At 36.7% G+C, this 20,848-nt stretch overlaps 2 protein-coding genes across 2 annotated transcripts; both read left to right on the forward strand.

The window, feature by feature from the left end:
• The first annotated feature begins 2,083 nt into the window (after positions 1-2,083).
• On the forward strand, positions 2,084-6,035 carry LOC111406119 (S-type anion channel SLAH2-like). Its single transcript, XM_023035335.1, has 5 exons — positions 2,084-2,297; positions 3,226-3,415; positions 3,669-4,187; positions 4,315-5,085; positions 5,295-6,035. The coding sequence occupies exons 2-5, from the start codon at positions 3,242-3,244 to the stop codon at positions 5,757-5,759; spliced, it is 1,929 nt and encodes a 642-aa protein (XP_022891103.1). The 5' UTR covers positions 2,084-2,297; positions 3,226-3,241; the 3' UTR covers positions 5,760-6,035.
• An 8,888-nt stretch (positions 6,036-14,923) lies between these two features.
• LOC111406120 (WD repeat-containing protein 91 homolog) lies at positions 14,924-20,848 on the forward strand. The gene is made up of 14 exons (XM_023035336.1): positions 14,924-14,944; positions 15,686-15,827; positions 15,895-16,169; positions 16,634-16,692; positions 16,850-16,944; positions 17,099-17,201; positions 17,319-17,413; positions 17,593-17,655; positions 19,156-19,231; positions 19,360-19,468; positions 19,572-19,684; positions 19,791-19,849; positions 20,171-20,279; positions 20,564-20,848. The coding sequence occupies exons 2-14, from the start codon at positions 15,739-15,741 to the stop codon at positions 20,696-20,698; spliced, it is 1,380 nt and encodes a 459-aa protein (XP_022891104.1). The 5' UTR covers positions 14,924-14,944; positions 15,686-15,738; the 3' UTR covers positions 20,699-20,848.

Genomic DNA, 20,848 nt, shown 5'->3' on the forward strand with positions numbered 1-20,848 from the left:
TAAAACCCCCCCCCCCCCCTCCCCCCCAAAAAAAAGTTGGATTGCTAAGTCAAGAGAAAAAATTAACGTGCCATCATCGACAATCTTTGTACGTGGGGACTCTCTACCTCTCTAGAAATATATACAGATTCATTTATATAAATATATATTTCTCTACACGTGTGTTTTTTGCATTACAATTTTTAATTTATTTTTGTAGCCAGTCGGCTTTTAAGAGGTAACGCAAGAATATGACAATTTTAATTTGAAGTGTTTTCATTTGTTTTGTGTGTGTATATTTTGGAACCCTATCACACCCCGGATCTGATGAAATAAGATGAATTGGGACAATATTTTGTAAATACGTAATTATCTTAAATATATTAATCATTTCTTTACTATCCGATCACCTGGAATGGACAAAAGAAACATTCCAGAGTCGCTCCACCGACCGGGACACTTGGAGGAGCTTCTGTGTCAATTACTTCCATCCTCTCATCAAATGTAGCACTCATAATTCTGGGCTGGAGTTATTTATTGAATCTTTCTTATTTATTTTTTTATTTTTTCTTTTGTCTCTTCCTTATAACCAGATTGGAACCCAACTTGATTTCCTCAGCAGCTAATAAAACAACAAGGCAATGGAATCACATTTCAGAGCGCACTCTTTTTCTTTTTCCTACTTCAAGTGTGAACACTTCTCGTGCGCAACAATGAACATGGAGTAGCAAATTTTAGGAATTAGGTATTAGGTCAAGATTAAATTCATTAAAAAACCACACAAAACTTTGGTCGGTCTAACTAAAATACAATTAATCTACAAGTAAAATTATTTTTAACAGAATTAGTACAGAAAGATAGCTGTCTTCTTGTGATTTGCTGTTGTTAAAAACTATTTTTAGCAATAACCAATTACAAGAAGACAACTATTTTTCTATACAAATTCTGTAATAAAAAATAAATAAATAAATCTGTACTTATAACATTGTTCCTAAAAGTATAATTACTTTCATTAAGACAAATTTTTGTGTAAACGTTAGTGTTTATACTTTTCAGTAATAATAGAGTAATGTTATTTGTACATCATTGTGTACACATTCATGATGTGAATTATATTAACTGACTTCATTTTCTTTCCTTCTTTCTCTCTCTTTCATGTCATCAATCTGCGTATCATTTGTGAAAGCTAAGTTCTGTTCAATGTATTCAACTTCGAAAGGATATTTTTATCTTGAGTCAATTGCATTAAATCCAGTAGCGTACTTGTTCAAGGGGCAACAGAAAAATTTTCATTTTTCAGCTGTAGAGCCCCCCACAAGTTGGATTTTTAAGTCAAGAGAAAAAATTAATGTGCCATCATCGACAATCTTTGTATGTGGGGACTCTCTACCTCTCTAGAATTATATACAGATTTATTTATATAGACATATATTTTACTATACGTGTGGGTTTTGCATTACAATTTTTAATTTTATTTTTGTAGCCAGTCAGGAGTCAGCTTTTTTGAGTTAAGGCTAAAATGGGACAATTTTAATTTGAAGTGTTTTCATTTGTTGTGTGTATATATAAGTTTCGGAACCCCATCACACTTCGGATCTGACGAAATAGGATGAATTGGAACAGTATTTTGTAAATACGTAATTATTTTGAATATATTAACAATTTCTTTATTTTCCGATCGCCTGGAATGTACAAAAGAAAGATCCCAAAGTCGCTCCACTGACCGGAACACTTAGAGGAACTGCTGTGTTAGTCACTTACATTCCTCTCATCAGACCATCTGTAGCACGATGACAAATCCAGCCTCGATTTTTACTCTTTTTTTTGCTCTATTCGATCCATTGCTCGGTCAATTAATCTAAAGCAATTATATCCTAGTCATATCTGAAGTTAGAGGTCTATTCATTGACATTTTGCATTCTTGATGCTTTAAATCATCAGTTGATTTGATTCTCGAATTATCTTAGTCAAACCAATACAAAACTAATCAATGACAAAATATTTAAACCTGTAGTTTTTTCACCAAACATTACTATCAGCCAAACCATTCTCTCTCTTAGAATATCAGTATATATATGTATTATTGCATCCTGAGGCTGCAAAATAAATATCTTTCTATAAAACAGGGAGGAGTTATAAAACATAAACTCTCATCCCAGTATTCATTCAATAGAAATTACACTTTTTTATTGTGCTCGGTCCAAATTCGAGCCTCTGATTTTCCTAACTGCAAGATTTTTCTAGTTTGGACTGTTTTTTCCATTAAAGGTCTGATTTGCTTCCCATTTTCAGCAATCAGCAAGAAGAGGAGCTTTGAGGTAAGAAATTTGGATTTTGCATTGTGGCAAGGTATAATGGCATTGAATCATGTTATGAGTTGTTCTAGTTTGTCATAAGATTTGATGAAGTTCGAACTTGGCTGAACTGTTCTAATTTTCAGATGGAAATTTCATGAATATTTCGAAGATAGGAATTCAGTCTAATTTATCTAGTAGAAAGACTGTAGATTTATTTACCTTTCATTTATTCTGAATCGTTGATTGAATAATTGAACTCTGATGTAATTGTCCCATCCCTGTGTTTTCACTTTTGATTCCCGACTAATGAGCTCTGTAGCGCAGACACTTCAACTGGAGTAGCGTGTTTATGTCCGACACTTGTCAATACCGATATTTCTTGGACAGTCTATCATAAATATTTTAAATTTTATTCAAAATGATATGTACTTTGAACTCAAAATTATCAGTAAATAACAAATAAATACTCATATTTAAAAGATTTCAACAAGAAAAACTAACAACAAATATAAAACTAAATTTATACTATATAAATGAAAAATTTTGAAGAATTTAATCAACGTGTCGGCGACGTATCATGTTAGTACATTTTTGAAAAATTGCATGTCGGCTTATCCAACAGGTGTTAGTTCGAACACACATCAGTGCGTCATAGCTAATGGGAATCATATATTTGTTGGAAACGAACATGGTTCACCCCTTAATCTTGTTTATGTTTTCCATGTCTTGGTTTCTTTGCAGGAAATTTCTTAGGTAAAAAATCCCAGATTTATTGTTTAATTTCTCTTGGTACTGTGTGTGTGTTACCTCATGTTTGGCTTCAGATATTCTGGAAGCCATTACTGATAAAATTTTGAAGCTCAATATTTAAATTTCTTGACAAACTAGTTATGCATTCTGTTGTTTTATTGTCTGGAATTCTTCCTGACAGAATCATATACATTTCCAGGTTCTATTGCCTTGTCATGGAAAATAACAAAAAAAACCACGTGTCAATGGAAGATTCCCCCGTAGTTCTTCCATCACTTATCAAAGCTATCGCTTCGGATAAGGTTGCTGTCTTTGATAGCATTAAGAAGCTTGATGATGTGAATGATGGATTCAAATCAAACGGCCATCCTCCCATCTCTTTATCTGTAGTAAGTTCATAATCCTATGTTTAAACGTGGCTTAAAAATTGCGATAATTTATTGTTTTCGTCATCCAGAATGGGAAAAATGCTTATCTAACAAATCCAATGCATTTACAGAAATCAGAGTACTAGTCCCATTGAGTTTCTATGAATCTGTAACTCACCTATGAGTTAACCTATTGATATGTGTGTGTCTGTTTTGGTTTATATGTGCAATTCCACACCTTACTAATATATTACTATTTATTTAATTATCTTAGGTAATTGAAGAAGCTGATGTGAAAGGACAAAATGATTTTTCTGAGATGCAGAGGAGGACGCGTTCTGTTTCTACCAGCTTGCCATCTTCTCCAATTGAAGCTCATTTACAGGACACAAAAAAGGTTCTTTTCAGAGATAACTTTGGAAAAAATTTCTGCACTGATATTCCTAATTCTGAGGACACATTCCATGAGGAAAGTGATCAGGGAAGAAAGACACGATTTTATTCTCAGCCAATGACAAAAGGTTCGCCATTTAACGTGGCCCTTCCCAGTGGAAAGTCTCCCAAAAGGACAGAACTCTCACCAAGGAATCATGTGATTGATAGACTGAAGGATAATAGATACGACTCTTTCAAGACATGGTCTGGGAAACTTGAGAGACAGTTATCAAATTTGCGTGGTATGCCTTGGGAATCTGAGCTAGATTCTGAGATTCCAAAACCTGCAGAAGTCGAAACTCTACCTGTGGACCGATACTTTGATGCCTTGGAGGGACCAGAACTGGATACCCTACGGGTATGTGTTGTCTATTAACTTGATATGTATCATTATTTGACAATTGAATGGTCGCATTTGCAAACCATTTGCAGTAGACTAGTACTGGTCTGGAAGAAATACTAAATGATTGGTTTCTCATTTACAGGCATCAGAAGAAATACTTCTTCCTGAAGACAAGCAATGGCCATTCCTTCTACGTTTTCCCGTCTCTTCTTTTGGTATCTGTCTTGGTGTTGGCAGCCAAGCCATTATGTGGAAAACCCTTGGTACTTCTTCCTCTACGGAGTTTCTCCAAGTCAGCCCCTACATAAATCTAGTTCTGTGGTGCATATCTCTTGCACTTATGGCAATTGTCTCTGTAATTTACGGTTTGAAAGTGATTTTCTACTTTGAAGCCGTTCGTCGTGAGTACTACCATCCAATTCGTGTTAACTTCTTCTTTGCTCCATGGATTGCCCTCTTGTTCTTGGCTCTTGGAGTTCCACCATCCGTTTCTGAAAACCTTCCTCCATCTCTGTGGTACGTTCTTATGACCCCGATTCTTTGCCTTGAGGTTAAGATATATGGACAGTGGATGTCTGGAGGACAACGGAGGCTTTCCAAGGTGGCAAACCCCTCGAATCATCTTTCTGTTGTTGGGAATTTCGTCGGTGCATTGCTTGGTGCATCCATGGGGCTAAAAGAAGGACCTATTTTTTTCTTTGCTGTTGGATTGGCTCATTACATTGTCTTATTTGTAACTCTCTATCAGAGACTTCCAACAAACGAGACACTTCCAAAGGAGCTCCACCCAGTATTCTTTCTCTTCGTTGCTGCACCTAGTGTTGCCTCCATGGCATGGGCTAGGATTCATGGTTCCTTCAGTTATGGCTCACAAATTGCCTACTTCGTTGCTTTGTTCCTTTATTTCTCACTGGTTAGTTTTGCGAACTCTAAAGCTTGGTATTTATATGGATCTGGGAAAGAGGATTGGAATGCATTGGACAATATTAAGGAAGAAAAAGAAGAGAAAAATAAGTTAAAATCTTGTTCATTATGCAGTCCAGTTGTACATACCAAGCCTGCATGGTTGTTTCTCAGCTCAACGTGTATAGCTAATTTTCCTTTTTCTTCTATCTTATCCAGGCCGTTCGTGTTAATTTCTTCCGAGGCTTCAGGTTTTCATTGTCATGGTGGGCTTATACTTTCCCAATGACTGGAGCTGCCATTGCCACAATCAGATACTCAAACGAGGTAACGAATCCAGTAACTAAAAGTTTAACCGTCGTCCTTTGTGCTGTCTCTGCACTTACAGTGTCAGCACTGCTCGTGACAACCATAATTCAAGCCTTTGTACTCGGAAACCTTTTCCCAAACGACATGGCCATAGCGATAAGTGAGAGGAGGCCTAAATCCCGAAAATGGTACCACAGAAGAGCTGGCAGTTCAGTTACTACTAAGGACATAGATCAATACCTCAAATATACAGATTCAGATGGCAAAGATATTGAGGCTTCTCTTACAACTGCAAGCTCCAACAACCAGGAGGTTTCTTCTTCTGTTTTGAAAGATGTCAAAAACAAATATTCTCAAATAATGCCGCTGCCGTGAAATCTTTATGACATATTTAGTAAGTTGGATTGGGTAATACTAGTAATAAAGAACAAAAATAAGTAAAATGTAAAATAAAATTTTGTAGTGCTATTGAGTCATGTCAACTACTGGATACCAAACGTACCATTATGGGACTCTGTCAATTTTGTGTCTTGATCAAGGAAGGAATTCTTGATATTTGTGAGTTCCAGTGAAGTTGATTGCGCTTAAGAGGAAGATTGGGTTTTACATGTTTAGATATATAAGGATAAAGATCCTCTCGTTCTTGCTCAAGTGGTCAGAAAATTTTTTCCTTTTCACTTGAGAGATTTGAAGACAAAAACGTGGGATGGACTAAGGTTGAATTTACACGACTCACAGCGAGAATTATGCAATATGATTTTGTGTTCCCACATTACTGAAGGTTCTAATCATTGAGGATAAGATATTGGGAAATAAAAATTTATACAAAAGAAAATGTAAAATTTAATTTTAAACTTGACGATAAATGCTTCAAATAATTTTTATTTTTAAAATCAAAGTAACTTTTATTAAAATATATTAGCAGGAAGAATGCGCAAAATAGAGCGAGACATTCGATCCACCCAGTTGTGGAATAAGAAGCCTTCGCATCTTAATGCATGTATTTAATTTATTCAGAGCTATTATAGCGGGATCCACTTTTTGGGAAATACGAGTCGAAGCATGGAAGAGCATTTTCAATGGTAGTGTAAAATTGAATGTAAATTAGCATCTCCAAAATTATTTTTGCATCCATATTTACATTTTGACGGATCTAAATTCAAATTCTGCTCAAATGAAAAGATCTAAAAAAAATTGAGTGTAAATGGGTTGATAGGTTTTTGCCTCTGGTGCGTCCCAAAGGTAGATCTAAAAAATGACGTAAATTTACATCTCTTTATTTTATTTTATTTTTAATATTTTTGCCAGAAAATGCACTTTACATTTCCTTTCCATCTCTCTATTGAAGAGGATTTGGGGCCACTTTAGAAATCTAAATCACAATTTAAACCTAATTTAGAACACCATTGAAGACGATCGAACTAAGATGGTTAAAGATGAAAGTATATGGGCAAGACAGTTTCCATTTCTACGAATTGGTTAGGGGTGCGAGGCCTCCTAGTTCAACATCACGTCGATAGCCAAGAGGAGACAAAACACATGATCCCACTGCAATTGAAATCTATCCAAATTTCAAAAAAGGGAAAAAAAAAAAAAAAATTGTCTAAGGTGGCAACTGCCATTCTAAATAATTACCGAATGAGCTACAATCTTGGAAACAAAATAGGAAAGCAATAACAAACTATGAAAGAAATAATATACATATCCTAATTATCCTATGTCCATCAGTGGAGCACCAAATTTAAGGGACAACTTCTTGATTTGCTGGCTTCCCCAAAGAATTTGACTCTGACAATTTTGACGAACATAGAAATCAAATAATTCTGGATATAAGTGTGTGAGTTCTGGGGCTTGCATCAAAATTGATTCTGAATTGGGACGGTTTTTCCAGTGCACCGATATCTTGTAGTATCCCCATCGATGGGTTGCAGGACCAGCCTTGACAATTCGAGGCTCTAGGCAGTCATTATTAGGCCCTTATACATAATTTTCTACAGGTGTAATAACATTAAATATTTAAATAAATACCATATAAGTAGGATTTTCCCCCCAACTTCGGAGGCCCTAGGCCATTGCCTTAGTTGCTATGCTCTAGGGCCAGCTCTAATGGGTTGTAACAAATTGATGATCAAGTATAGATGCTATCTCATTTTGAGAAGCCATGTTTTCAATAATATGTAGAGTAGGTGCTTGCACCGATTGTGTAGTGAAATCTATGGACAAGTCTGTCTAATCACCTTTAAACTAAGTGAGATCTCTATTACTCCTCGTTTTAAGTTAGCTATCAGAAAGCAACACGTGGAAGCACCACTGATGTCATCGGAAGAGTTAGCCCAAAACATATGAAAGACAAAGTAACAAGGTTACAAAGGCAACAGAAGCCAAAGTCCTTGTTCTAGCCAAGGTGCCACTTAACAAAATACATACCTAAGCCCTGACGAAGGGTTTACGTCGAAGTCCTCATGTTCACGACCTGTCAAGATTCTAAAAGACGAGGTCAACCTGCTGAAGTTCTAGAAGACAATGTTGAAGTTCTAAGAAACGAGGAGGCTATCACATCTGCCGACCTGACAAATATCTTTGTGAAAGACTGATTAGACGTCTACTATATCTTATGTCAAGAATATCAGCCTAGAAATGTAGGACAGTTGACCATTTGTCAATGTAATGTGTAAGAATGATGTGATGTATGGAAGAAGAAAGTAGGGGCACGTGGTTTGAATCCAACGGTTACCACGTCTTCCCCAAACTCTATATATACCCTCCCCTTTGAGAAAGAAAGAGAAGGATATGTGTGGAATAAAAGAAACAACACATATATAGAAAGAGCGAAAAGGGGGAGAAAATCCGGGAAAAAGAATAAGGAACGAGCATGTTAATTTTTTTCATATTTTGGGGAGAAACATAAAGGGTGATTGGCACCAAACGTCTCTACCTTTCAAGTGTATTGTGGAAAACATCCGTACCTTCATTTTTTGGCACAAAACGTCCCTACCTTCCACTTTCTTGGCGATAAACGTCATTTTCATCAATTTTTGACGATTTTACCGTCCATTCAAATAAAAGAGAGGAAAAAAAAAACTAATTGCAACCACATTCCCAAATTTTCTAAAAATTGCAAATAGTAACTTGATAATTACAATATTAAATAAATTGAAAAAATTTTAAAAAAAGGGGTTGTTTTCTTCACGACACCCGACCCCATGCACCCCAGCCCGCCATACAAAATCTCTCTCCACAGCAAATCCTCCAAATTCGAAGCCTCATTACATCTTTCGACGGTTGTTAATAGCTTACTTTTTTGCTATTTATCTTCTATTATTGTTCTTTTTCAGTTTTGATGATTTCTGTGGGTAGTATAGATGGGGCGGGGGGCGGAATTTGTCAGGTTTAGGGTTAGAAATAAAAGAAAATGAACTTGAAGAAGGAGAGGTTGACTGTTTTCAGAATGATGGTCACGATTCCACCATTGACCTTGATATTGCACTCTCTTACATTGTAAGTTCATTTTATTTTTTAATCTTTCTTTGTAATTCAGTTTTTCAGTTTTATAAAGCTGCATGTAGTTTGATTTATGAATTATATCCCGTTCAGTTGTGCAGAGAGATGTAATGGGGCTTCGAATTTGGAGGATTTCCTGTACAGAGAGATTTTGTATGGTGGGGTGGGGGAAGAAGAAGATGAATAGTAGGGCGGCGTGGGAAGTGGTGAAGAAGACAACCCATTTTTTTAATTTTTTCCCTTAATTTTTTGATTTTTTTTTCAATTTATTTAATATGGTAATTATCAAGTTACTATTTGCAATTTTCAGAAAATTTGGGAATGTGGTTGCAATTAGTTTGTTTTTTCTTTCTTTCTTTTCTTTTAGTTTTATATGAATAGAGAGTAAAATCGTCAAAATTTGATGAAAATGACGTTCAGCGCCAAGAAAATGGGAGGTAGGGACGTTTTGTGCCAAAAAATGAAAGGTATGGATGTTTTCTACAATAAACTTGAAAGGTAGGGACGTTTTGTGACAATTACCCAAAAATAAACACTACTCCATACATTTCAAGCCATTGAATCTCTTATTCGTTTATTTTCTTCATCCACAAATATATGTATTTATAACTAATATACTACGAGAATACGTCTACATATACACTATCTTCTAATGACACCTGTTGGCCATTTTTGCAGGTCAAAATATTGACGTCGTCTGTGAAAACTCGACCATTCCAAACCACAAGACCAGGTGGAGTAAAGCCTTTAAAGAAAAGGTAACGTTCTTGAAAAAGAACGATACGAGGCATGGTCGAGGTGCTGAAAGAGGCAACTGAAAAGGAACTTTGCTAAATCCTTAAGTAAAGAAAAGCAATTCCAGGAACAGAGCTAAAAAGTGGTTATCTGTCAGAAGGTATAGCCATGAGTTTGACAGAGGAAGAAATTACACCTAAGCGAACTAGAGAATGCCTCATAAGGAAGCGTCCTCACAAAGCGCCCCAATAATCCAAGAACCATTGCCTGTTCTAGTAGTTTGCCACCGAAGATGTGGCTCAAGAAGCAGGCCCAGGCTAGTAGCAAGGCTCTCTAGGGAATTGGCCACTGTCGCCGCAAACATGAAGGTCATCTCCCGACAAAATACTGCAATGCAAGAACTGCTAAGGCATATTCTAGGTCAATGACCAACTTCTCACAAAACAACGAGGAGATTGTTCCGTCAGAAAGAGAGGTGGGTGTGGATATGGTCACCAACTTCACCACCCACCAAAAGACTGCAAGGAACAAGTAGGACCAACCCCACATTTTGCTCACTCAAGCCAAACTCTCTCATATCCCCATGAGCCAGCCATATCTCTTTGACCCTTCATCAATGGAAAGTCAGCATGGACAACCTCAACCAGAAGCTATAACGAACTCGACCATAGATACATACATCCCCTACCTAGGAATACGCGTGAAAGACGAGCTGCATTAGCCCAGATGCGAGCAACCAAGGCTGATCACATGGGGAGAAAAATATAAGCCCAAGGAAAGACGCCTCCAAAAATCGGCCATTTCAGGCAAAACCCTCTTGCTAAAAGAGGCATTGAGGCATATAACTATCGTGTCGGACTCCATAACCTCGACAAACGTGAGTCAACATTCACAGCAGATCGATGAAACAAAGGCATAAGCCTCACAAAAAAATGATCTGCTACCTTTCTCATCCCATCCAAAAGATGTTGCCCGGAGACGAAAGTCCATGAGGAAGATGAAAAGCCTAGCCTAAAAAGATGAGCTCTAATTTTAGCCATCTCAAGCTGAATCCTCTTGTGAAAAGAGATGCTAAGGCATATAATTGTCGAGTTAGGCTCTATAACGTTAGCCAATAAGAGTCGACCCCTCAACAGATCAACAGTGAAAAAAGTGCAACTTGCGATCATCTCCATCCCTGTTGAGAAAGGTAGCTCAAGGATGGAAATTCCAAAAATGGCCCTTGTGGGGAAGGAGACGTTATGCCTAAGGGAGTGAGCCAGAGCATTCAGATATTACCTTCTTAATAGAGGATACCTTAAAGCACTCCGTTGCCAAGCCAGGCTTCATAGCTCCATCAAAGCAGAGCTAAAGCAGCTCATGCATAAGCTTCATATAATTATATTATCTGCTGAAACTTTGGCTTAAAAAGTTAAGGCTAACCCTTCTATCGTTAATGGGCTAAAAACTTCGACCCCATTCAAAGAAGCAAAAAGATTAGGGTCAGAATAGGGCGAAGAGGGTATAGCCCCACCTCATGTATAGCCTCAAAAAAAAACAATACAATGTATTTGGAAAAAAAGTCTGTTCAAAGAAAAAGTGAAGAAGAAACCACTTCGACAGTATTGTCCTCGTACAAAAAATGATAAGGTAGGACCCCATAGTGGCCACCCCACAAAAATGCAAGTCCCATTTGACTAATTGTAAAAGAAGACCATGCTTGAGCCGTTAGCTCAGCCTTATGAAAAGAAAATCAATTCGTCAGCTCAGCCTCATGAAAAGAAAAGTGACAGGCTTCGGCTTGGGTGATAAGATCAACCATCTTGCCTTAGAAAAATATGTCTACATATATAACAAGCCAAAGAGCTTCGGAAAATAGGGACGTCAACTCCTTTCATAAAATTCTAGCAAAAACTCGAAGTAAGTAGCCTCTATTATTGTTGCTGTTGTTATTGGAACCCTAGCTGTTTAGTTCGAAAATTTCCTCATTGACCTTGATTATTAGCCCATGACAAATTTGGATGGTTTCTCCAACCCGGATTATATTTGTTGGGTAGGGTTGTCATGTTGCCTCTGAAAGTTCTAAGTATAATTAAACTCCTCCGAATTACGTGTGTAGAGGCTAAATGACATTTTTCTATAATATGATCTGCCCGGTACCCTTAGCAAACCAATTTTGGCTGGTGTACAATGTTCACATTTTGAGTAAGGCTATCCAATTTCTTTCTCAGTGCTTCTATTTGGGCTACTAATGATGTAGTTAGTCAACGTTGCGTAATCCTGCCATCCTCCTTGGTACTTTCCTGTCTATTGGCCACATGAATTGATTTTATGCAATTCACTCAAAAAGGTACAAAGCATTATCCAAAGGAATATCCAATATCAACCCTCCTATAGAAGCATCGGCAATATTGTGAAATTCAAGTCTCAGGCCGAAATAAAATATGCAGATCTTTGATTTTTTAAAGATATTTAGAGTACGGCACTTTCTGAAATAATCTTTGAATCTTTCCCATGCTTTTGGATAACTCAAGGTCATTTTGCTTAAAAGTATGGACTTCATTTCTGATATGATGGACTTGAGATGGTGGGAAAAATTTCAGCGTAAACTTTTGCACCATGTCATTCCACGAAATGATACTCCTCGGAATTAGATAATTTAACCATTCCCGTGCGCCCTCCTTTAACATGAAAGGAAATAAGCGCAATCGAACAGCATCCAAAGACATTCTTCGTGACTGATCATATCGCAAAGCATCAAAAAGGCTTGAATATGTTCATGAGGATTTTTTGTTGATCTCCCAGTGAACCTAATATCTTAATGATTCTGAAATAAATTGATGATGTCAGGTTTAATATGGAAGTTGGCTTGGCAAAAATGTGGATATATAATAGCCGGTTGCATAGGATCTGGCACGGGATTTACATAATCCCTCACTAAAGCTTCTCCATGATTCATTACTGTCCTCGACTGATCTAGCTGAATTGATTGAGGCAATGGCAAGGGGTTCTGAACCTGATTCTGATGTTAATTTTCTGCCACTTCTCTCCCTTATCTCTGCTCTCTTCTTCGTTGTCTGAAAGTTCTTTCAATTTTGGGATCTATCGGAAGAAGCACGATCTCGTCAAAATTTTACAAAAACTATGATTTCTTGAAAAGAGTAAAATGAGAGACTTAAATCATTCAATGAATAGCCTAAAACAACTAAAGTAAAGGGAAAAAAAGAAAAAAAAAATTCAAATCTAAAAAAAACTAGTAAAGTAAAATTACATAAATTATTCCTCGACAACGGCATCAAAAACTTATTCTTGTGAAACCCGCAAGTGTACAGAATCATTGACAAGTAATAAATTTAGTGACTTGAGAGTATTGTCCCACGAGGAATAAAAATTAATTAAGTGTACTAGTATTTAATTAGATTCAAAGTAAACCAAAAAAAAGTGATTTGTGATTTTTAATTAATCTAACTTAATTTACGAGAGCTTGTAAAATGCGAATTTAATATGTATGAGAAGAGTGTATTGCATTATGAATCCACCTATTATTATTTATTCAAATTATCAACTATGCAACTAGTTTCGTGCTTGCATTCTTGACAATCGATAATTCTATTGTAATTAAATTTTTTTTTCAAGACAAATTAAATATATCTTAATCATGACCCAATATATTCCTAATCTGAATTCGAATGACCAGAACGCATTCAATTTCACAATTATCTCAAAAATTGCACACGTTATAAAATATTATTCCTAAATTTTATCGCACACATGTTAATCAAGCATTGTTTTAAGCATATTGTGAGTTTTCCAACACTACAACAACCAACGATATATTCAATTAATAATCAAGCAATCAAATAATAAAATTAAATATACAAGATTAATCAAAAATCGCAAAAATTCAACTTGAATTAAAAATAAATAATAAAGAGTTTCATCTTCATCCAATACATGAGTGGAATTAGACTTGCATAATATTGGAATTAAATAGAGAAAGTTTAGACGACATCACCCAGAAATTGATGAAACTTGGTTAATTCCACAGATTTTCTCGACTTTGCACGTGTATGTTTGTATTTCTCCTACAACCACCAACTTCTATGCATATATATTTCTTCAATTCAACCGACTTTCAATGTGTATATAAATCTGTGTTTTCTCCAATAGCAACCAGCTTTTTCTTCTCCTCAAAATAGCTGCTCAATTGTGTGTGTATATCCAATTCCAACCAACTATATATATATATATATATATAATTCAACACCCTACAGCCCTTTTCCCCCTCAGTTTCTGTGTGATAAATAATTCCCTAGTTGGCTGCCTTTATTTCTCAACGTGTATCTCATCTCCAATTTTCTCCCCTCCAATTTTCTACGTGCCCTGTGCACGTAGATGTATATGTATATAAATTCAGCTCAAAGCAACCTCCTCTTTTTTCTCCTATGCATAAGGATATCAACAAGTCGAGTCGGCTCGCGAGTCGAAATTCCTAACTCGAGCTCTGCTCAGACTGTTTTAAGGTGAGCTTTTTTTGGTTCGAGCCGTTTTGCTCAGCCAAAAAATTAAGACTCAACCCAGGCTTTGGACTCGGTCCTTACTGAGCCGAGCCGAGCCTAATCGCCTCGATTTTCTGGAACTTTTTTTCTCTCTAAGCCAATTATTTTAAAATCATACAATTGAATCCTTGAACCAAATTAATTATGCAACCAATATCTTTCTTCGATTCAATTCAAGTCCTTAAATTTTAAATGTATAGAAGTTGATTCGCGGACTTTCCATCCAACGGCCAATTTGTTCTTCATTCTTTTTCAGTTATTCCGAACAAATCTATCACTAAAAACAAAATAAAATTAATTCAAATTAAATAGAAATTAATGAATTAGTAACATAAAAATTCGGTAATACAGCCTAAGCGAAGCCCCTGGAGCATAGTCCAGTTGTGCAAAGGACAGGAGTGAGGTTATCTCACACCTTGTTGGCAACAGTAATGTGGGGGTTCGATTCTTAAAACATGAAGTTGGACTCCTTATAGGCGCAGTGTACAGACAGCTCTTATTCGTTGACCTACTGAAGCACATCCCGTGATTTACCTCCTTCACAAGTCACAAAGCTATACGGACGGAGCGGTGAGAGCTCAACGTTCGGTTCAACCTTTATGCGCCCTGGCGAGTAAGTGCACAACTTGCACTTGTCAACACACCAACACTGTAGGGTTGTCTGTTAAAAAATAAATAAATAAAATGAAGAAGATTGTGCCCACGATCGGAATTGAATCAAGATGAAATTTAACTCCTAATTTTTACCGTGAATCATCAATTTCNGTGAGATCTTTAATGGCACTCATATCCTTGAATATAAACTGCTACATTTTCATTTATTCGTTTAACGTGGCATCTCTTTTGTTAGTTTGACTTGATATTGTCATGGCAGGAGTTTCTCCGGGTGAAGAATTCCCTGAATTATTTGAAGTTTTTCCTTGTCTATGACAGCATGATGCTTTTAATTCAATTTTATTTAACATATGTTCATTAGTCTGCTTAAGGTTCTGCATTGCTTTGATCCTCCTATACTGGAGAAAGGAAGAGAGAGGGGGTCGGGGGTTTTTTATGTTTATTTATCCAGAATATATCCCCTTAACTTGATCGAGTTTGACCACATGGAATGCAAATATTTGTCTAGCATTGCTGTTCGACATATTTTGCAATCACCTGAAACATTGATTTTTTTAAAGTTTCCATTTGAATGGTGTTAATGACTGTCTCTACTCACTACCAAGATTTCTTTTTAATCGAAGTTATAAGAAATACCTTTCTCTTCTTCTTTTTTCCCAATAATGTTAAAAGGGATCGGAGGATTTCATCTAGTTGTTATTTTGAGACTATTATAGGAATTAACTGTTAAGGAGAAAACTTTGATCTAGCTTCATGTTAGGCAGGGGCTTCATTTGGCTATAGCCTTTCCAATTCATTTCTTCCATTCGGAGGCTGTTGACAACTTATAAACACATGGAATTCTTAACTTTGCTACATAAAATTATTTCCAGAATAGATGGACTCTTTTAATGTTATCCTTAGCTAATCTACGCATCCCTGCTTTATTGAAGATAAGTTCTGAAAGGAATTCTGTGAACCGTCTGATGAAAGAGAATAAAAAACTTAATCTCAAGTTATCACAACTTCAGAGTTTGTTGGAGGAGAAAGAGGCACAGTTGTGTAATTCAAGGAGGTGAGCTTCTTTGATATTCAATGCTATATGGAATCTAATTCTCGCTAACTTCGATGTTTTACATCAGTGGTGCTTCTTCAGTAAGGGAAGTGGGAGGCCCTGGAATGGGCAACTTCTCTCATTCTGTAGCTGGTGCTGCAGATGAGGCCATATTTCCTTCTCATTTTTCAGATAATGTTCTTGTCCATGACACTTCACTCGTAGATGGAAGGGAATCATTCCAGAACCAAGATGATGCTCAGCTTGCAGAATCTCATGCTTCTAGGGCTCATACTAATGACCACCCTGGTGAGGGTAGGAGAAGTGATGCCTACCATATGTTCCAAAGTGATTCTGTTGTTGGTAAGTTTATTATAATTTTTTTTTTTCCTTCTACAAATGGGACAAGTTAAGAAAGTGACCTACATATGTAGCTTTTTCGCTTAGATGGAAATTTCTTTGATAACAATGAAGTTAATTGACCTATATATCTTTTCTAAAAGCTCTTCTAATCAAGGATCAAACTTTCAATGTTTGGAAGAAGTACCTGTAATGGTTTGAAGGCCAGTAGAATGTATTATGGGATGATTTACTATATATAGGTAGAGTAGTTGCTTGAGTTTGATTGTCATAACCAATCAAGAGTTTCTATGAGGTGCTTGATCATAATCGTATTATAGTTTGTCATAGAGATGTCTCGAGTGACTGGTTGGTTATTTGTTTGAATGCAAGAGTTTGGAATAAGATGGCCTTAATTTGTTTTGAACTCCACGATGTTATTGGTCATGAAGGAATTTGATATAGTGACTATAAATTATGGGTTCCAGAAATTGGCTCAAATGTACAAGGAGAAGAAAGGTTTCCAGAAGTGAAAGCAGTTTTCCAGGTAAAGTTTTCTAGGTTAAAAACCATAATGAGTTCCTAAATTTTAATTTTTAAGAAATATTTTTATTCCTTTATTTTGCCTCTTATAAGACCTTTTTGCAACTTTACTACTTGCTTATTATTTTTTCACTTAAATTTGTAGCATCTTTCATTTGCAGGACACATTTCTGGGCCACACAAGTCCAATCAGTTGTTGTCGATTTTCTGCAACTGGAGACAATATTGCAAGTGCTTCTATGGATGGCACTGTCAGGTATATAGTGGTTAGAGGTGGCAATGTACTCCAAGAAACCCTAGGCTTACATTTGATAAAGTTGTAGCTCACTTCAACTCCAAGTTGGTGATTTTAGAAGAGTAACAAACTCTTTGATCTTCTTCTCTTTATTGATTCCATGTGTTTAATGAAGGATATGGACATACGATGCATCAGCAACAGCGTCTAAAAATGCAACCATCTATTGTGGAGCAGAGATCACGTCTCTTGAGTGGGACTGCAAGTCGGATCGTTTGGTATGTCACTGGGTGTTACAATTTTACATGCAAAGATGATAATATTGTCACGATTTATAGAATTATGTATTGATTATCTAACATTTAATATGCATTTGATTGTTTATTTGACTAAAGCTACTCATAGGCACTGCTGATGGAGGCATTAAAGCATGGAATGTTGATGCAAAACGAGTTGTTTGTGATCTCAACTCAGCTGAAGCATACCCAAGGTTCTCACTTCTCATGTTCTTCTTTGTCCTTCTAGTCTGTCTTCTCTCTCTTTCTCTCACACTCTTCCCCTTTCTCCTCCTTGCTTACCCTTCTTCCAGCATTAGCCTGGGAAGAATGAACTTATGGGCCATGTTTCACTTACCTTTTGTGGTTTTTTACTTGTAATTTTATCATTCAGTGTATTGGACCTGAAATGCAGCCCCGTGGAACCGATCTTTGTTTCTGCAGCAGCATCCAGAAGGTAAAGTCAGCAGCACTTGTATACAAGTATAATAATGGATCTGTTATGATGGCTCCAATGTTTAGGCTGTCTGATTTTATTTACTTTAGTGGCATATATGCTGTTGATCAAGATGCCAACCCAATGAATAGTGACTCTTGCAGTTCCTCTTGTTATGGAAAAAATCCTATGCACAATGTCTATTATTCTCTGTTCATGCCATAAAAACCTTCCACTATATTTGCAGGCAGGGCAGGAGTTATTACGATAAACTTGGCTTTGCATCATTAACCGTATGGAATATGAGGACCTGGAAGGCCATGGTACGTGGCTAAGTGTTGCAGAAATTTGTTTGTGAATGCAGAAGTCCTTTTGCTCTAAACTTTTTCCATTTTTTATCTTTCTGGATAAAGAGTTTACGAGGCCTTAATTCCTTTCATTTTTATTCAAGGCAGTGCTTCCACTCGGTAAAGATCCACCGGCAATTACTTCACTGTGTTTTAATCACAACGGAAAGCTTTTAGCAGCTGCTGCAACTGATGGCATGATTCATATGTTTGGTATCCCTTTTAGTCTTCAGCAGAATGGAATAGTTCACACATCAATCACAGCTGTAATAATTTCAGATTTATGAACAAACATATATGCCTTAACTAGAGAAAGATATGTCTGCTGGCCTGCAAGTAACTGGGTGGCCTGCTCATGATTTGGCGATTGGTTCTGTTCTTTTTGGGCCTGACGAGACCAGTATCTTTAGCTTGGGCACTGATGGAAAGGCAATAAGTTTTAGCAACGATCAATTATACATTGAGTCCCCTTTCTACGCCTGACGAAATTGGCATTCTGCATTTAGTGAATCTAACTTTGTACTGGGTGTAACAGATAATTGAATGGAGCTTGCAAAGTCAAGGCAAAATTCTTTGGTCAAGAAATTGCAACATGTAGGAAGTTACTTCTCTTTTTCTTTTTCCTCTCTCTCTTCCCCATTTTTTTTAATAGTGTCCATTATACTACATTGAATTAGCACTTTTATGCAATGACCCACATGCGCACACATTGTGTTGTGAGGAAATTGGTTTCTTAGGCCCTGTTGATGCGTCTTAAGATTACTCTACGATGATTATTGGATCTGTTTTGGCAGAAAACTGACCGTTGATAATTGAAATAATCTCGCAACATAGTTTGGTTTGGCGACTAAAGAATTTTAGCTGACATAACCTGTGACAAACGTGTAGTCTATTCTAATCTGTTTGTTTTTGTAGATTCTATGACCCTGAGAATTCATCACAGTTTAAACATGAAATGGCATTAGATGCTAAAGGGAGAAGACTTCTGGTGACATCTAATTCATTAAGTGCACCCATATACCAGGTAAATCTTTCGCTACTTGCACAGTTGAACATAACTAGCTTTGTTTCTTTGCTGGCAACATATCGAGCATATTTTTTTATGGAAAAAATCCTATGCACAATGTCTATTATTCTCTGTTCATGCCATAAAAACCTTCGACTATATTTGCAGGCAGGGCAGGAGTTATTACGATAAACTTGGCTTCGCATCATTAACTGTATGGAATATGAGGACCTGGAAGGCCATGGTACGTGTTTAAGTGTTGCAGAAATTTGTTTGTGAATGCAGAAGTCCTTTTGCTCTAAACTTTTTCCATTTTTTATCTTTCTGGATAAAGAGTTTACGAGGCCTTAATTCCTTTCATTTTTATTCAAGGCAGTGCTTCCACTCGGTAAAGATCCACCGGCAATTACTTCACTGTGTTTTAATCACAACGGAAAGCTTTTAGCAGCTGCTGCAACTGATGGCATGATTCATATGTTTGGTATCCCTTTTAGTCTTCAGCAGAATGGAATAGTTCACACATCAATCACAGCTGTAATAATTTCAGATTTATGAACAAACATATATGCCTTAACTAGAGAAAGATATGTCTGCTGGCCTGCAAGTAACTGGGTGGCCTGCTCATGATTTGGCGATTGGTTCTGTTCTTTTTGGGCCTGACGAGACCAGTATCTTTAGCTTGGGCACTGATGGAAAGGCAATAAGTTTTAGCAACGATCAATTATACATTGAGTCCCCTTTCTACGCCTGACGAAATTGGCATTCTGCATTTAGTGAATCTAACTTTGTACTGGGTGTAACAGATAATTGAATGGAGCTTGCAAAGTCAAGGCAAAATTCTTTGGTCAAGAAATTGCAACATGTAGGAAGTTACTTCTCTTTTTCTTTTTCCTCTCTCTCTTCCCCATTTTTTTTAATAGTGTCCATTATACTACATTGAATTAGCACTTTTATGCAATGACCCACATGCGCACACATTGTGTTGTGAGGAAATTGGTTTCTTAGGCCCTGTTGATGCGTCTTAAGATTACTCTACGATGATTATTGGATCTGTTTTGGCAGAAAACTGACCGTTGATAATTGAAATAATCTCGCAACATAGTTTGGTTTGGCGACTAAAGAATTTTAGCTGACATAACCTGTGACAAACGTGTAGTCTATTCTAATCTGTTTGTTTTTGTAGATTCTATGACCCTGAGAATTCATCACAGTTTAAACATGAAATGGCATTAGATGCTAAAGGGAGAAGACTTCTGGTGACATCTAATTCATTAAGTGCACCCATATACCAGGTAAATCTTTCGCTACTTGCACAGTTGAACATAACTAGCTTTGTTTCTTTGCTGGCAACATATCGAGCATATTTTTCCCAAGCTTAAAAGCTTTACATACAAGTATATGGGTAAGTTTTGTTGTAAATAATTTATTTCATTGGTCAAATTTCAAAATAAGTTGGTTTGAAAAAAGGTGAGATTTACTTCCAAAATAATAGCCTTTTTGTTACTCAAAATATGTTCTTCTTTTGTGGTTCTATAACAGAGGACTCCATGATTTAGCTTCCCTTTCCTGTTGACAGGTTCAAGGTCATATGAATGGAATGAGAACTCTTTCTCACAGTGGACCTATAACAACAGTGGACTGGCATCCGACGTTGCCCATCTTCTTGACAGGGTCGGCTGATCACTCAGTCCTGGTCACATCAATATCTTGATGGTTTCTGCCTGTTTTTGCATCCAAGAGTTGAGGGGAGCGGTAGAATTGGGGATTGGGGGAAGAAGTTGCTCTGAATTGAACCTAATGTGTTCTTGATATACTACCCTTATTTTCAGCAACACTAATGTTCTATTTCTTTCTTTACTGA

Source organism: Olea europaea, chromosome 12 (assembly GCF_002742605.1).
Source record: "Olea europaea var. sylvestris chromosome 12, O_europaea_v1, whole genome shotgun sequence".
In the NCBI taxonomy this organism is placed as follows: Eukaryota; Viridiplantae; Streptophyta; class Magnoliopsida; order Lamiales; family Oleaceae; genus Olea; species Olea europaea.